Source organism: Haliotis cracherodii, unplaced genomic scaffold (assembly GCF_022045235.1).
Source record: "Haliotis cracherodii isolate W230 unplaced genomic scaffold, xgHalCrac1.p SCAF_5, whole genome shotgun sequence".
Lineage (NCBI taxonomy): Eukaryota > Metazoa > Mollusca > Gastropoda > Lepetellida > Haliotidae > Haliotis > Haliotis cracherodii.
This window is the reverse complement of record NW_027266308.1, coordinates 49,871,120-49,884,290: the sequence shown is the minus strand read 5'-3', so window position 1 is coordinate 49,884,290 and position 13,171 is coordinate 49,871,120. Positions and strand designations below refer to the sequence as shown.

At 41.5% G+C, this 13,171-nt stretch overlaps 1 protein-coding gene across 1 annotated transcript; it reads right to left on the bottom strand.

Moving 5' to 3' along the window:
• Nucleotides 1–11,748: 11,748 nt before the first annotated feature.
• Nucleotides 11,749–12,336, bottom strand: LOC139443521 (uncharacterized). The gene has a single exon (XM_071224508.1). It carries the CDS (start codon nucleotides 12,334–12,336, stop codon nucleotides 11,749–11,751), a length of 588 nt encoding a protein of 195 aa, XP_071080609.1.
• Nucleotides 12,337–13,171: the final 835 nt, after the last annotated feature.

Sequence of the window (13,171 nt, the reverse complement as noted above, 5' to 3'; positions counted from 1 at the left end):
CAATGCTAAGTTCTATCCTTGCTGACTGTACTGTGTTTTCTGTACTTGTTAAAGTGTTGTTAAACCAGGTATTATTAACGTTCACAAGTAAACTATCCAAGCCATGATTCTGTCCTATTATGTAGCCGGTCTTGAATGAAAAGTACCCAAACAATTATGTCTGTTAATGATTTCAATGTATTATTTAATGCATAATTCCCAGTTTGTTTATTTTCATAACTGTTGGGGCTAACTGTATACTGATTCCAGTTTCCAGTCTGGCCACAAAAACAAGTGCTGATGGCTAAACAACATGTTTCTCTAAAGCGTTGCAGGAAATATTTAGTGCAAATAAAAGTTAAAACGTAAGACCTGTTTTCATGTCCTAGACCAAAGGTATTGGCCTCTCTCACCTTCAACCTCGGACTAGTGAGGGGCGGTCGGGTAGCCTAGTGCTTAAAGCATTCGCCGAAGACCCAGGTTCGATTCCAGACATGGGTACAATGTGTGAAGCCCATTTCTGGTGTGCCCCTGTGATATTGCTGGAATATTGCTAAAAGCGGCATAAATCCTCACTCACTCACTCACTCACTCACCTACCCACCCACCCACTCACTCACTCACTCACTCACTCACTCACTCACTCACTCACTCACTCACTCAAATAAAAAATAATTGGTTTCCAGGCAATGACTGTAAATCCTTCAGTGATATGACCTTATTTAGTGTGATAAAACTATGCTACCAAATGTTTAATATGTTAGGTCTGAAATAAGGAAATGAACTTTCAAGCATAGACGTGTTCCTGAGGCAGGCAGTGCCAGTTATGAGTGTGGAGTCAGAACCATACCATTTTAGATGTTAGAAACTATTTTTCGTTGTGCTATGACAATGTTGTAAGGTTTGCCTTCAGGAGTGATTTTTTGTCATGAGACAGTTATATGTTGCTGTGAGTGGCCTAGGAGAACGTCCTCTACAGTCCTGCCGAGCATGTAGGTGGAAGAGTCACCTGTTGGCGACAGGTCATGCAACATACCGTATTCGTCGTAATAAGTGCCCCGTACTAATATGCGCCCTCGGCGATATTTGCTAATATATTGGCTAGTGAACAATCCTAATTAGCACCCCTTCCGATTGTTCAATGTACACAAGACTTATTTATTCTTGTATAATATGTGTGTTACATGCATCCTTAATTATGGGAAATTAAATTCTGGAAAAATATATCTGTCGTATAAAAACATTTCAGACTGTCAGCATAAACCATGAAATTTACGATCTTTCAATTCTGTTGTTTTTAACCAAAATAATTTAATAAGAGCCCCCTTTTTCCAATTTTGAGAGCGCCCTGGGTGCTTATTATGTCAAATACGGTAATTTCATCCCTCGTCCCTGAGTGGATGCTGTGACGTGCGGGGTGAGAATATGTTGAATGTGGTTCCCCTCGTTTGTTGATACAAGTATATGAGATGAGTCCCATACATCTCCATGTTATCCTGTTTATTTTTGTGCCGATTGTTGTGGATGTTGTTGATCTTGGAATGACATTATGAGGTGAAACATTTAAGTCTGTTTAACTTGATGTCTACATGTATTTTATTCCTTCTTCCAAGTGCTATTTGAGTAATTGTGAGTGTAATATTGTGTGTATCATCTAATTTGTAGAATGATTAGTGTTCTTTCATTAACGTGTAGTTGACTTTCTAATGAAGCATTATTTCATTGGCTAGACCAACATGTGTATTGTATACAAAGTATCAAAATTTGAATCAGAATAATTTCAAATCTGTGTCAGGTTTGTGATCCTTTATCTTTTTTTTTTATTCGATGTCAGATTATTATTTAGTAATTTTAGATGAATAATATTGAACTTCAGTCTGTGAAATACACATGAACATGATAAGCATAGTATCATATAGTAACTATATCTCATTATGTTTTATGTTCCTTCTTTCACTTGTCTCATACACATGGCTCTGATAGTTTATTGTTGTACAGATATTGAAGACAAATTATATGCTTTTATGTATCACCATAACTCCCCTCACAGCAAGCCTGACAAAACATTAGAGGTCCACATTTTCCAACAAGACACATATCACATATCCTTTCATAAGTATCTTCAAATCATTTTAAGGGATATATAATATTATGAGGGACTATTAATTAATTATAAGGGGTGGTGGGCCGGTGAGATGGCCAGAATTTATCAGTATTAATTTTGGGTGGGGGCTTGAAAAAATGTCAGTTCTGTTTCTGTTTTTATTTATTTTCAGATTTAAAAAGGCATGAAAATATTTTGCATAAAATATGATACTATCCCAAGACCAATCCCACCAGCCCAACCCACCCTATAATAAATGACCAGTCCGTAATCTTTGAATCTTTGAATCTTTGAATCTTTAAATGCAAACAAGACAAAGCAATGAAATCAAATCTCATGCTTACTATTTATATCAACATGGCTCCATGGAACCCCCTTTGTCAACATAGTTCAGACACCCCTTGTTTGCAATGTTCATAGTTCATTTTATTTTTGTATCATTTCATTCCATATTTTAACGACAACTTACCATGTTCTAAATGCTTGAAGAATCTGTCTCACAAATACAGAGTTGCTTTTCCGGACATTCAAATTGTGTCACACACATTATTCGGTTTGACAACTACAGCTAGCTCAACACTCAACGTACTATTATATGTTAGTAACAATATACTAATGGGACTAATAATTCATCCTTGATGCTGTATTTTTTATGTACATGTAGGATGACATGGAATTATTTCACATTTCACACCAATAGTTATCTATCTTGGTCCCCACTTGTTTGGTGTTGAATGGAGTGCTGTATATCATCTCACTGTCTGTTAAAGATGTACTCTTCTCCACCAAAAGGCTGTGACAGCCAAATGGACTTTGCTAACCCATACACTTTTAACCTTCAATTCATGGTCCGTGTAAACAGGTTATTAAGAGACTATTTGTAACCTCACACTGGTCATTATGAAGAGAGACTAGACAAAAACAAGCTCGCTGACTTGGTTGAAGCATGTCATCGTATCCCAATTGTGTGGATCGATGCTCATGATATCACTGGATTGTCTGGTCCAGACTCGAATATTTAAGGACTGCCGTCATATAGCTGGAATATTGCTGAGTGCGGCATTAAAAAGCAAACACAAACAAAAACAAGAGACCCGACCATGATGACAAGCACACCTATAAGTAGGCTGTATCATGTTTCAAGTTATATGCTTATATACTAGTATACCAGTATACCAGTCATGTTTGAGATTCTTATATTCTATCATTTGTGAAGTGATATGTATAAATGCTACTCTGTCTTCTCTGATTCTTAGACTCTTTTGCATTACTTGGTTTACAAAAATAATAATTTGTAGGGTAGGTGCTTAAAATATAAAATTGAATTCAGATTTGTTTTTTAAGACTGATCAAGGTGTATTGCCCTTCCCAATATTTGTCATGCTTGCCGTAAAAGGCGACTATGCTTGTCGTAAGAGGCGACTAACAGGATCGGGTGGTCAGGCTCGCTGACCTGGTTGAAGCATGTCATCGATCCCAATTGCATGGATCAATACTCATGATATCAATCACTGGATTGTATGGTCCAGACTCGATTATTAACAAACCGCCATCATATATCTGGAATATTGCTGAGTGCGGCATAAAACAACAAACCAAACCAAACCAAATCCAATATTTGTCTAGATTGGCAGTTTTGTTTTTACTTAAATTTGTTTTGGGGAGTTAAAAAGTAGCGACATTTTGGGTCAACAGATTTGTAAAACAAGTAATGTAAAAATCTTTCTTCAGCTACTTTGGTGAAAAGGTCAGTATAAATCTATCAGTGTTTATGTGCTGTGTGATAGAGCAGCTACAGGTTCTTACATTCACTTGTATCATTCAGGAAAGCCAATCATTGTCTTAATTCTGAGGAAAGGATGATTCTCACAGATACATCATTATTATAACAAGTTACCAATCCATAACATGCATGAAACTTGTTGGTGAAGATACATGGTAAAATGTGCACATAATGCTTGGTACATGTATAGACCAGTATAGATCTTGACATGACATGTGTTGTAATCTTACGTTTTTAGGTTATGACAGGTTGGTATGAGCACTAACTTAACCAAAAATGACTACACTTTCCTTCTGGTAATACGATATATATTATGCATTGTATTGCCTGTTTATTGAGTATGTTAAGTGGTCCTGTAGTTGTCAGTACATGTCTGTATTGGTATGTGTACCTGCACCCTTAGTTGTTTTGCTCTCCCCTTGTGATGCTGATTGTTACAAGTTTGAACATAATGATACAAATGTCTTCATTCTGTATAATGTACAAGTGTATTCTATATGGCTCAACATGTCATGAAAATAAAAACACACATTTCTACTTGTTCCTTTATGTCGTTGTGTGAGTACGTGTGTGGGACTTTGTGGCTCAGCCGTCAAGGCGATTGACATCACTACTGGCATTCACAAAGGAATGGATTCTTTGGAAACTGGTGTGGGGATTTTCTGAACATCGACTGGTGTAAATAATTGGTGCTTAAACAAACCAGTAGTTGGGGTGACAGCATGATCAACATCACCCCACAGGCACCAAGTCATAGAGCCTGATCACAATTTTTGTCAACTCTTGGGACACGATTCTAGGGAGCTTTCTGACCGGGAATGTGATGATACTAAATCCAAGAGTGGCTGACGAGTTCTGAGCCGAGTCTAACTACGGAGGATTTATAGTTCACCCTTAACAGTTTGCATGTATTAAGTACAATTCATTCCAAGCTAACAGCCTGCATTTGAACACAACCTGGCATAAAAATGACTGGGTATTTTCTCTGTTGATGAAAATGGGCAAAATTGACTACCTCGCTGTCATCAAGTATCTCCAACTACTAATAGCTAACTCCAACTGCCATTCATACAGGCATGGTGTCAAGTTTAGGGGATGATGATCCTTCCTATGCCACTGTCAAGGGCTGGGCAGCGGAGTTAAAGAGGGGAAGAGAGAGCCTGGAAGATGATCCAAGATCAGGAAGACACTCAACTGCAATCACTAAGGAAACTGCTTCATGTCAAGTATTATGCATATGATGACTTTTCTGCCAGGCGTGACATTTTACATCATCTGTAGTAGGCCTCTGCACCAGTGGGATCCAGGCACTCCAGCATCGTTGGCAAATGTGTGTGGGATTCGGATGGGATCCAGCAAAGTTTGGCTCAGAAGTTTTGAGCCAGCCCTCATAACGCTACAAGCCGACAAAGTCATCTCTCTAACCCCCTCCGACCCATTGTCCAGTCTTAAAAACCATGATATATGCAATCAAACATGACATTGTGACAGTTTGTCCACCAGCTTGTTGAAGAGGTTGAATACAAGAGCTGCTGCATAACAACTCCATAAACCTTTGTACACACTTTGGTAAGAACAATGACCCGATAACAGCCTCAGACTTATATTGTACAAAGTTTCATGGAGAAGTAGATAACAGAACTGAGGTAAACTTCTTATGATTGCTTCCAGTCTAAATTTATTAAATGTATATAAAAAATGTTAAAAATGATAATTAGGGGAATCATATATAGCAAAAAGGCACATCTACACTATATATCTTGTGTGAAGCTCATTTCTGGTGTCCCCTGCTGTGATATTTCTGGAATATTGCTAAAAGTGGCGTAAAACCATACTCACTCACTCACTCACTCACTTAAAGATAATCTCTAAAATAATGCTCCAGTTCTGCTACGGAAATGTGAAACCCACTGCCTTCAATCACTTCTTGGCAAACCTTGTCCAAATATTTAAAACAATATACAAAATAAAGACAAATTCAGAGGAATCATATAAAATAGCAAAAGCCCCATCTGCACTGTATGGTGAATGTATGTACCAAGTTTCATAATGATGTCTAATAGTTTTCGAGTTTTGCTCCGGAAATGAAACCATCTGCTTCCATTCAGTTCAGAGACAGAAGTAAAAAATTTCAGAAATTGATATAAAATATATTAAAAATGCAGGGGGAACTTTAATAGCAAAAGGCACATCTAAACCATATGTTTTTAAAGTTATCTCTCATTGTTTCCGAGTTCTGCCTCCGAAACGAAACGGACGGATCCGGTTTCTATATCTCCCGCCAACTTCGTTGAGGATTAAAGTATATTCCTTGTCAACTGGTTCCCAGAGTTGAAGAGTGACATCTGACATCTGACTCCTGAATCATGGCAACGTTATTTTAGGTAATGCTGCAACTCGGTTGTCTTTTGATGCAAGGGTTCACTGATCCTGGGTTTGAATCCCACATTTTACTCGATTAGGAGCCTTGATGTATCAGCACCATACTGTTTGTCATGTGTCTGAAACTCCGGTTGAGCTGCCACGCTGCGATAATTGCTGCTTAAAATGAACAAGACTTGGGCCAATTCGTAGTCCAAGACATATTTAAGTTGTCAAAACAAAACGCACTGTTGGACTTATAAATATGGAAATATAATGTTTTGATGTATATCAGTGAAGCAGTTATTTGTAACCTTAATTACACAGAGATAACGTCAAGACCTTGACGAAAGGAGCAGCAGACCGTGGAGTACAGTCCCCATTTGAAAGGATTAACCTCCCCAAAGGCGTGCTGAGGTACACATGACTCTATGGGCGACTACTTTCTTATTGCCCCCTTTGATATCCGGTAGAGAATAGCCCGCTAACCTGTGCTTAGTCGTTAGAGGCTTGGTGGATCGCATGCCATCGTACACCGATGGCGTGGATGGTTGCTCACAATATCTAACACTGGATTGTCTGGCCCAGATTTGATTATTCAAAGGCCGCCATTCAGCTGGAATATTGCTGAATGCAGTCTAAACAACAAACAAACAAATCTTCATTAGCCCTCGGCGCTCTACAGCGGATAATGGTAATAAGTGGGCATCAACCCTTCAAGGTTTGTTTGTTTGTTTGTTGTTTAACGCTGCACTCCTATATGACGATGGTCTGTAAATAATCCAGCCTGGACCAAACAATCCAGTGATTGACATAATGATCATCGATCTAAGCAATTGGGATACGATGACACATCACCCAAGTCAGCGAGCCTGACCACCCGATCCCGTTAGTCGCTTCATAAGAGCAGCTTAGTCGCCTCCTACAGCAAGCATGGGTTATAGGAACCTGTTGTGCTCCTGGTGCAAAATGGGTGTTCAGCACATGACATTCTTATTATGTAAGAACTGACGAGTCACATCACAATGTGTAACATAAAGTGACTGATCGTCCATGTAATATAGATGTAACATTCACCCGCCCCTTCAAGAAGATTGGTTGTTTGTTGTTTAACGCCCTTAAGCAATATTTAAGTTATATAACGGCGGCCAGTAAATAATCGAATCTGGACCAGACAATCCAATGAATGACATCATGAGCATCGATTGACGCAATTCAGGATTAAATGCATCAACCAAGTCAGCGAGCCTGACCACCCGATCCCGTTAGTCGCCTCTTACGCGCATAGTCGCCTTTTACGGCAAGTATGGGTTGCAGAAAACCTATTCTAACCCGGATCTTCATGGGTACCATCAAGAAGTACCAAGTTTGTTCAGAGTATTTTATTCAGTAACGCATCCATATGTGAAAGTTGATTTGCAGATCTCCTGACCAGTCCGGTCCAATCACAGTCTCTTCTTCACCAGTCCAGGCCAATCACAGTCTCTTGCTGACTAGACCGGGCCCAATCACAATCTTCTTGGTAAGCCTGAGAATCTGAATGAAAATATTAATAAAAAGACAATCAGTTTATGTCAATCAACCGATACCAGACAAAAATAACCAACAGACATGTATAGCGTTTTGACCAAATCGGGCAGTCTGTTTTGACAGGGCCCCAATCAGCAAAACATCTCACAACAGTTGTAAGTTTCAGGCTATATATTTCAATAAAAAGCGTTGAATGAGATTAACATGAAGGTGTATTGGTAGCATAGCTTCCCCATTGTGTTGAATGCATTTACTATCCGAACGAAAAGAAATACTATCTGATTTGACAGCCGTCTGCAGCGGCTATGAGAAACTGTCAAATGCATCGGAGTCAAGCCCCCAGTCACACCGGGCTTGCGACTATGTTACGACCAAGCTACGCATTCGTGACCAACTCGTGTTATTCCGGGCCAAGCCGAATAGCGAATCGTTCCCCTCTCGTTGCCATTTTTGCGACCGGGTTCCGTCTTAGCGCAAACGGGCATACCTAAAACAATTGTCAACTCGTTGCGTAATGCTTCAAATATTTCCCCATATATTATATATATTTCAGATGCAATTAAAAGCACATCGGGACATGCGGATTTATACAGTATGATTGAACACATTTAACTGTGTCTTGGGTATATTTTTAGATGCAAGACAAATGTAAAATCAAAAATTGTTTCTGAGGGATTCTCTGACGAAGAACTTGAAATCATACGCGCATTCTGATTGCTTTGTCGTATTTTCGCACACAGCATTCATCGATAGGGGGCACGAGTCTTCTTGCAGGTTACGGAAAGGGGCGAGTGGTGACGAATGCTAGCTACGACCGAAAAAATATTGGAATCGCGGGCAAATCGTGTGAAGAGCGCATGGCTGATCTTAGGGGTCGTGAGTGATCGCCAGAGCAAAATCAGTCGCAGCAAGGTTGATAGTCATGTACAAACTTTCTGACCTGTGATTCATAATCGTAAGAGGTCGCAGACAGATCTTACATGGTCGTACCACCAGTCGTGCACGATCGGGCGTGCGACCCGTCACGACCTGACCCGACTGGTTGCACGACCTAACGATTGGTGGTACCACCAGTCTTTAGTTCGCTGACCAGTATATTTGGAGTGGGTTCGGGTCACACTCCATTACGACACCCGAAGACAGCATTTCGCCATGGCGGGTGTACCAGTGCTGCCGAGAAGACTTCAACTTATGTTGGCACGACTGCAGATGGAGCAACAACAACGATCGCGAGCCTGTATATCTGATCGAGGGACCAATTTGCAACTCGCTGCAACTGGCTACGATTGGCTGCGATCGATCGTGCGAGCGGTCGCAGATTGCCACGATTGATGGTACGATCGGTCGCTGATTGCCACGATTGATGGTAAGATCGGTCGCTGATTGCCACGATTGATGGTAAGATCGGTCGCTGATTACCACGATTGATGGTAAGATCGGTCGCTGATTGCCACGTTTGATGGTACGATCGGTCGCTGATTGCCACCGCTAGTCGCACGATTACCTACGATTGAACTTGCGATCGATCTTCTCCAATCGTTGGTGATCGCACGACCACGCGTACCACCAATCGCAGCGTTGTGTGGTGATTACAATGGGAACCGCTGTTACAACGATAGTTACTGTATCATACATATCATATTTAAAACTATTCCTTCGGACTTGGTAGCCACAACACGAGACAGATTACATTTACTCCGAGTGCCCGAGATTTTCATTGAGTTACGCTTTGCGGATCGTGGACCAGCTTACATATACATGCATATGGCAAGAACTCACACAGTTTGGCAATCAAGCACTGCAATGGGGTCTTAAAATGTGCTTCATAGGCCTGTGTTCCGAAACTACTAGTGGCTTCTGGCATTTCACTTCACGGAAAGCCATCGGAGTGGGGGGGGGGGGGGGGGGCACCAGAAATGGGCTTCACACAATGAAATCTCCTTCACATCAAATCTATCTTTCTGCGTGAAGGTCTGACAACCCTATCATGGGGAACCAATCAGTGCCGAGGCTTATAAATTCTCGGCTCGAGTGAGCGAAGCATTCAGAGCTGCATTTCTGATTTCTGTATCTTGAAAGTGAACTTAAACGCATATAGTTCCGAATGTATAGTAGAGCACGCGCCATTATATAGCTATTTTACATACCCTGTTGTTTCTGAGCGCCATGGCATCTACACCAAAAGGGATATTTGTGTTCTTTGTTAAAAACGAATTTCCGACTTATAGGTTGTCAAGAGTTCACCTGACGCGACCTTCTGTGGAGGGGTTGACACAGTATAGTATCTGATTTTTAAGATTTGATTTTAATGAGATCGTACACATTGTGCCCATGTAGGGAATCGAACCTGAGCTTTCAGTGTGACTTTAAATCCAAATCTCTCACTTAAACGAGGCGGTGGGGTAGCCTAGTGGTTAAAGCGTTCGCTCGTCACGCCCAAGGCCCAGGTTCGATTCCCGACATGGGTATAATGCGTGAAGACCATTTCTGGTGTCCCCCGCCGTGATATTGCTGGAATATTTCTAAAAGCGGCGTAAAACCATACTCACTCACTACACGTTTCAATCTTGTAGGTAAGGTGAAATGTGTTTTTACATCGCGCTCAAGATTGTACTCGGGACGTGTGCGTGCGTGCGTGTGTGAGTGAGGGAAAGAGAGAGAGAGAGAGAGAGAGAGTGAGTGTGTGTGTGTATCTGTGTGAGGGATAGAGGGAGAGAGTGTGTGTGTGTACGCGTGGTATTATACACTATGAGCGGTAAAAGGCATCCCACGTTTGGACATAGTCTCTCTAGGTAGAAGAAAGGTGCGTATACTTGCACTACCGCTGTCTTTCTGTTGGTATACTACCCTGGTTCAAAGCATGGACGTGTCACACGTTGTGGTCCTGCTCGCCGTTTGTTTACATGTCGGTTAAATACTATTTACGAACACAGGAACAAGGAATGTCATTGATGTGGCTGGATGTTGTTTACACGGTCGTGGTACAGGTGTCTCGATGTCCACCTGTATCTCATCAGATAAAGGGGGCCTTTCCTGCCGTACGAGTATACAACTGTAACATACCACACTCAGTGTTCTCTAGTCGTTTCCTCAGTCTGTGTCATTTCAAATCTAACCTAATAAGGGGCGGTGTGGTAGCCTAGTGGTTAAAGCGTTCGCTCGTCTCGCCGAAGGTCCGGGTTCGATTCCCCCACATGGGTGCAATATGTGAAGCCCATTTCTGGTGTCCCCCGCCTTGGTATTGCTGGAATATTGCTAAAAGCGGCGCATAACATTACTCACTCATTCACTCTAACTGATAGGGTCCTACGTGTTAAACAAAAGTTATAGTTTTCATCATTTTCTATTGCTCTAGTTTGACCTCTTTTTCTTCTCTTTTCGTGTTTTGGTTTTCTTCACTTTACCTTACTTTGTTTGCTTGTTGTTTAACGCCTCGCTGCATCGATCTGCGGATCTGGGATACGATGACATGCGTCAACAAAGTCAGCGACCCTGACCACCTGATCCCGTTAGTCACCTCGCACGACAAGCATGGTTGCTTTGGACGAATTCAAACTCGGATCTTCACGGGACTTTAACCTAACTGTTCTTCAAGAATCCTATAACGGCACTGTATTCGTTTCGCAAACCAATAACGAATACCAATTTACGACTGTGTGTTCAGGACTTGCACATAGGCGTAAGAAAGTCGTAGTGGTAAGATCGCTTTGTGGGTTTTGACCGTGGACCAATGGTCCCCTTTCCACGATATTTCCCTCTCCGATAGCAAGTCCTAAGCGATCGTAGCGCTAAGATGATCGTAACTTCCATACTTTAACATAGACTTACGACAGCCGTAGCGTGGAACGGGGTCCTCGTCTTTAACATAGAAGGAAGCTATGTTTGACAAACCATAAATATTATAACGGTCGTGATTATGTATTGCCTTGAACAAGACAGAGAGAAATGTTGTTGTAGGTCATTATACGTACCTTACTTCATGGTCATACGACTAACAATCATGTCCAGTTTTGTCATCTGTTTTCATGCCTCCCACGTCTAGGTCGTCTGAGTCATCTTTTGCATCAATGCAGGCGAGTCCTTGATCCGTGAGCATACCGTCCACCTCCAGAACGACCTTGTCGATCTCCACCCCGTAGAAGTCTGCTTCAGGGACCTCTAGAGTGAGAGTGTGCTCACCCGAAGGCAGGTTTATCTCATCTCCGACAGGACCACTCTCGCTGAGGGTGTTCCACAACTCACCCCAGTTAGAATTGTCATTAGTGCTAAAGTTACCGATAGGTTTGTCGTTTATTTTGACAACAATTGTGTCCAGCCAGCCGTCATTAGCCCAGAAGATATTCCTGATCTTGACGAATGCTTCAACATCAAGACAAAACTTCATTGTCACACTTTCTCCCTTTTTAAGCCACAGGTTTCGGTCGTTTTGGGAAACTGTTCTTGACATGACTCTTGACATGTCGTCTTCCACTTTGAGCGTCTCAGCGAATTCGTCTGCTTCCAAAAAATAAGGAGCAGACGACGCTGTGTAGAAAAAGGCCAAAAAAGCGGCACCCCGTAACAAAACCATAGCTGCCATTTTAGTTCGTATCAGTTCAAGGAGCGTCCCTTGTTAAAATATATAAGCACTTGGTTTCAGAGCTGAACACCTCGGAATGGACACAGAAATGGACATGGCGCCTATTTGTAGTCACCAACTGATACACCCATTGGCCATCCCGTGTGGAAGTATTCCGGCTTTGTTTGCTGACCCAGTTTTTCATTAACGTTGTTCGACCTGAACTTTTGTTTCGGCATCTTTATCATAACTTAAGAGTTTACTGTGTAGGTAGTATCAAAACGTGTGTAGAAAATAGGGGTGGCTAGAATTACATTTACATTTCAGCCGCCACTGCAGACATTCCCCTGGTGACCTTGTGTTGACTTACGATTTGCCTTTTAATGACGGCGCTAAAACATGGCGTGGGTTCTGTGACTGGAGACATGTTGTAAATAACATCGATGACATGAGATTCATTACTTTGTGGATTGGTCTAGCAATCTACTATTGGCGTGGGTGATCATTAAATGAATATTCAAAATTCATATGACGTTTTAATGACATTTTTCAATTCGATAGCCTACATACAGGTAAAGATCGTTTTTTTTCGACATTTATAACTTGATCCAAATTCCAAATGTCTACAACCCTGGTTAACGATAAACGGATCCTGCAGGCATTAATGATAAGAGAAGTACCTGTCGCCTTCTGTCCCGGGAAGAAGGGAGCACCTAAGGGAATTAAAACAATCAGCGTGCAGCTTGCTTCACGAGTATATTTGACTGATGTAGATTATTATCCCCCGCAACGAAGTGGAAGGGGAATATGAAAAATGTGCTGTGCGTCCGTGCGTCCGACGCGTTTATTTTCCGGA

Excerpts from the sequence above, each read along its gene's own strand:
- LOC139443521 (XM_071224508.1), bottom strand. The coding sequence starts at position 12,336 with ATGGCAGCTATGGTTTTGTTACGGGGTGCCGCTTTTTTGGCCTTTTTC.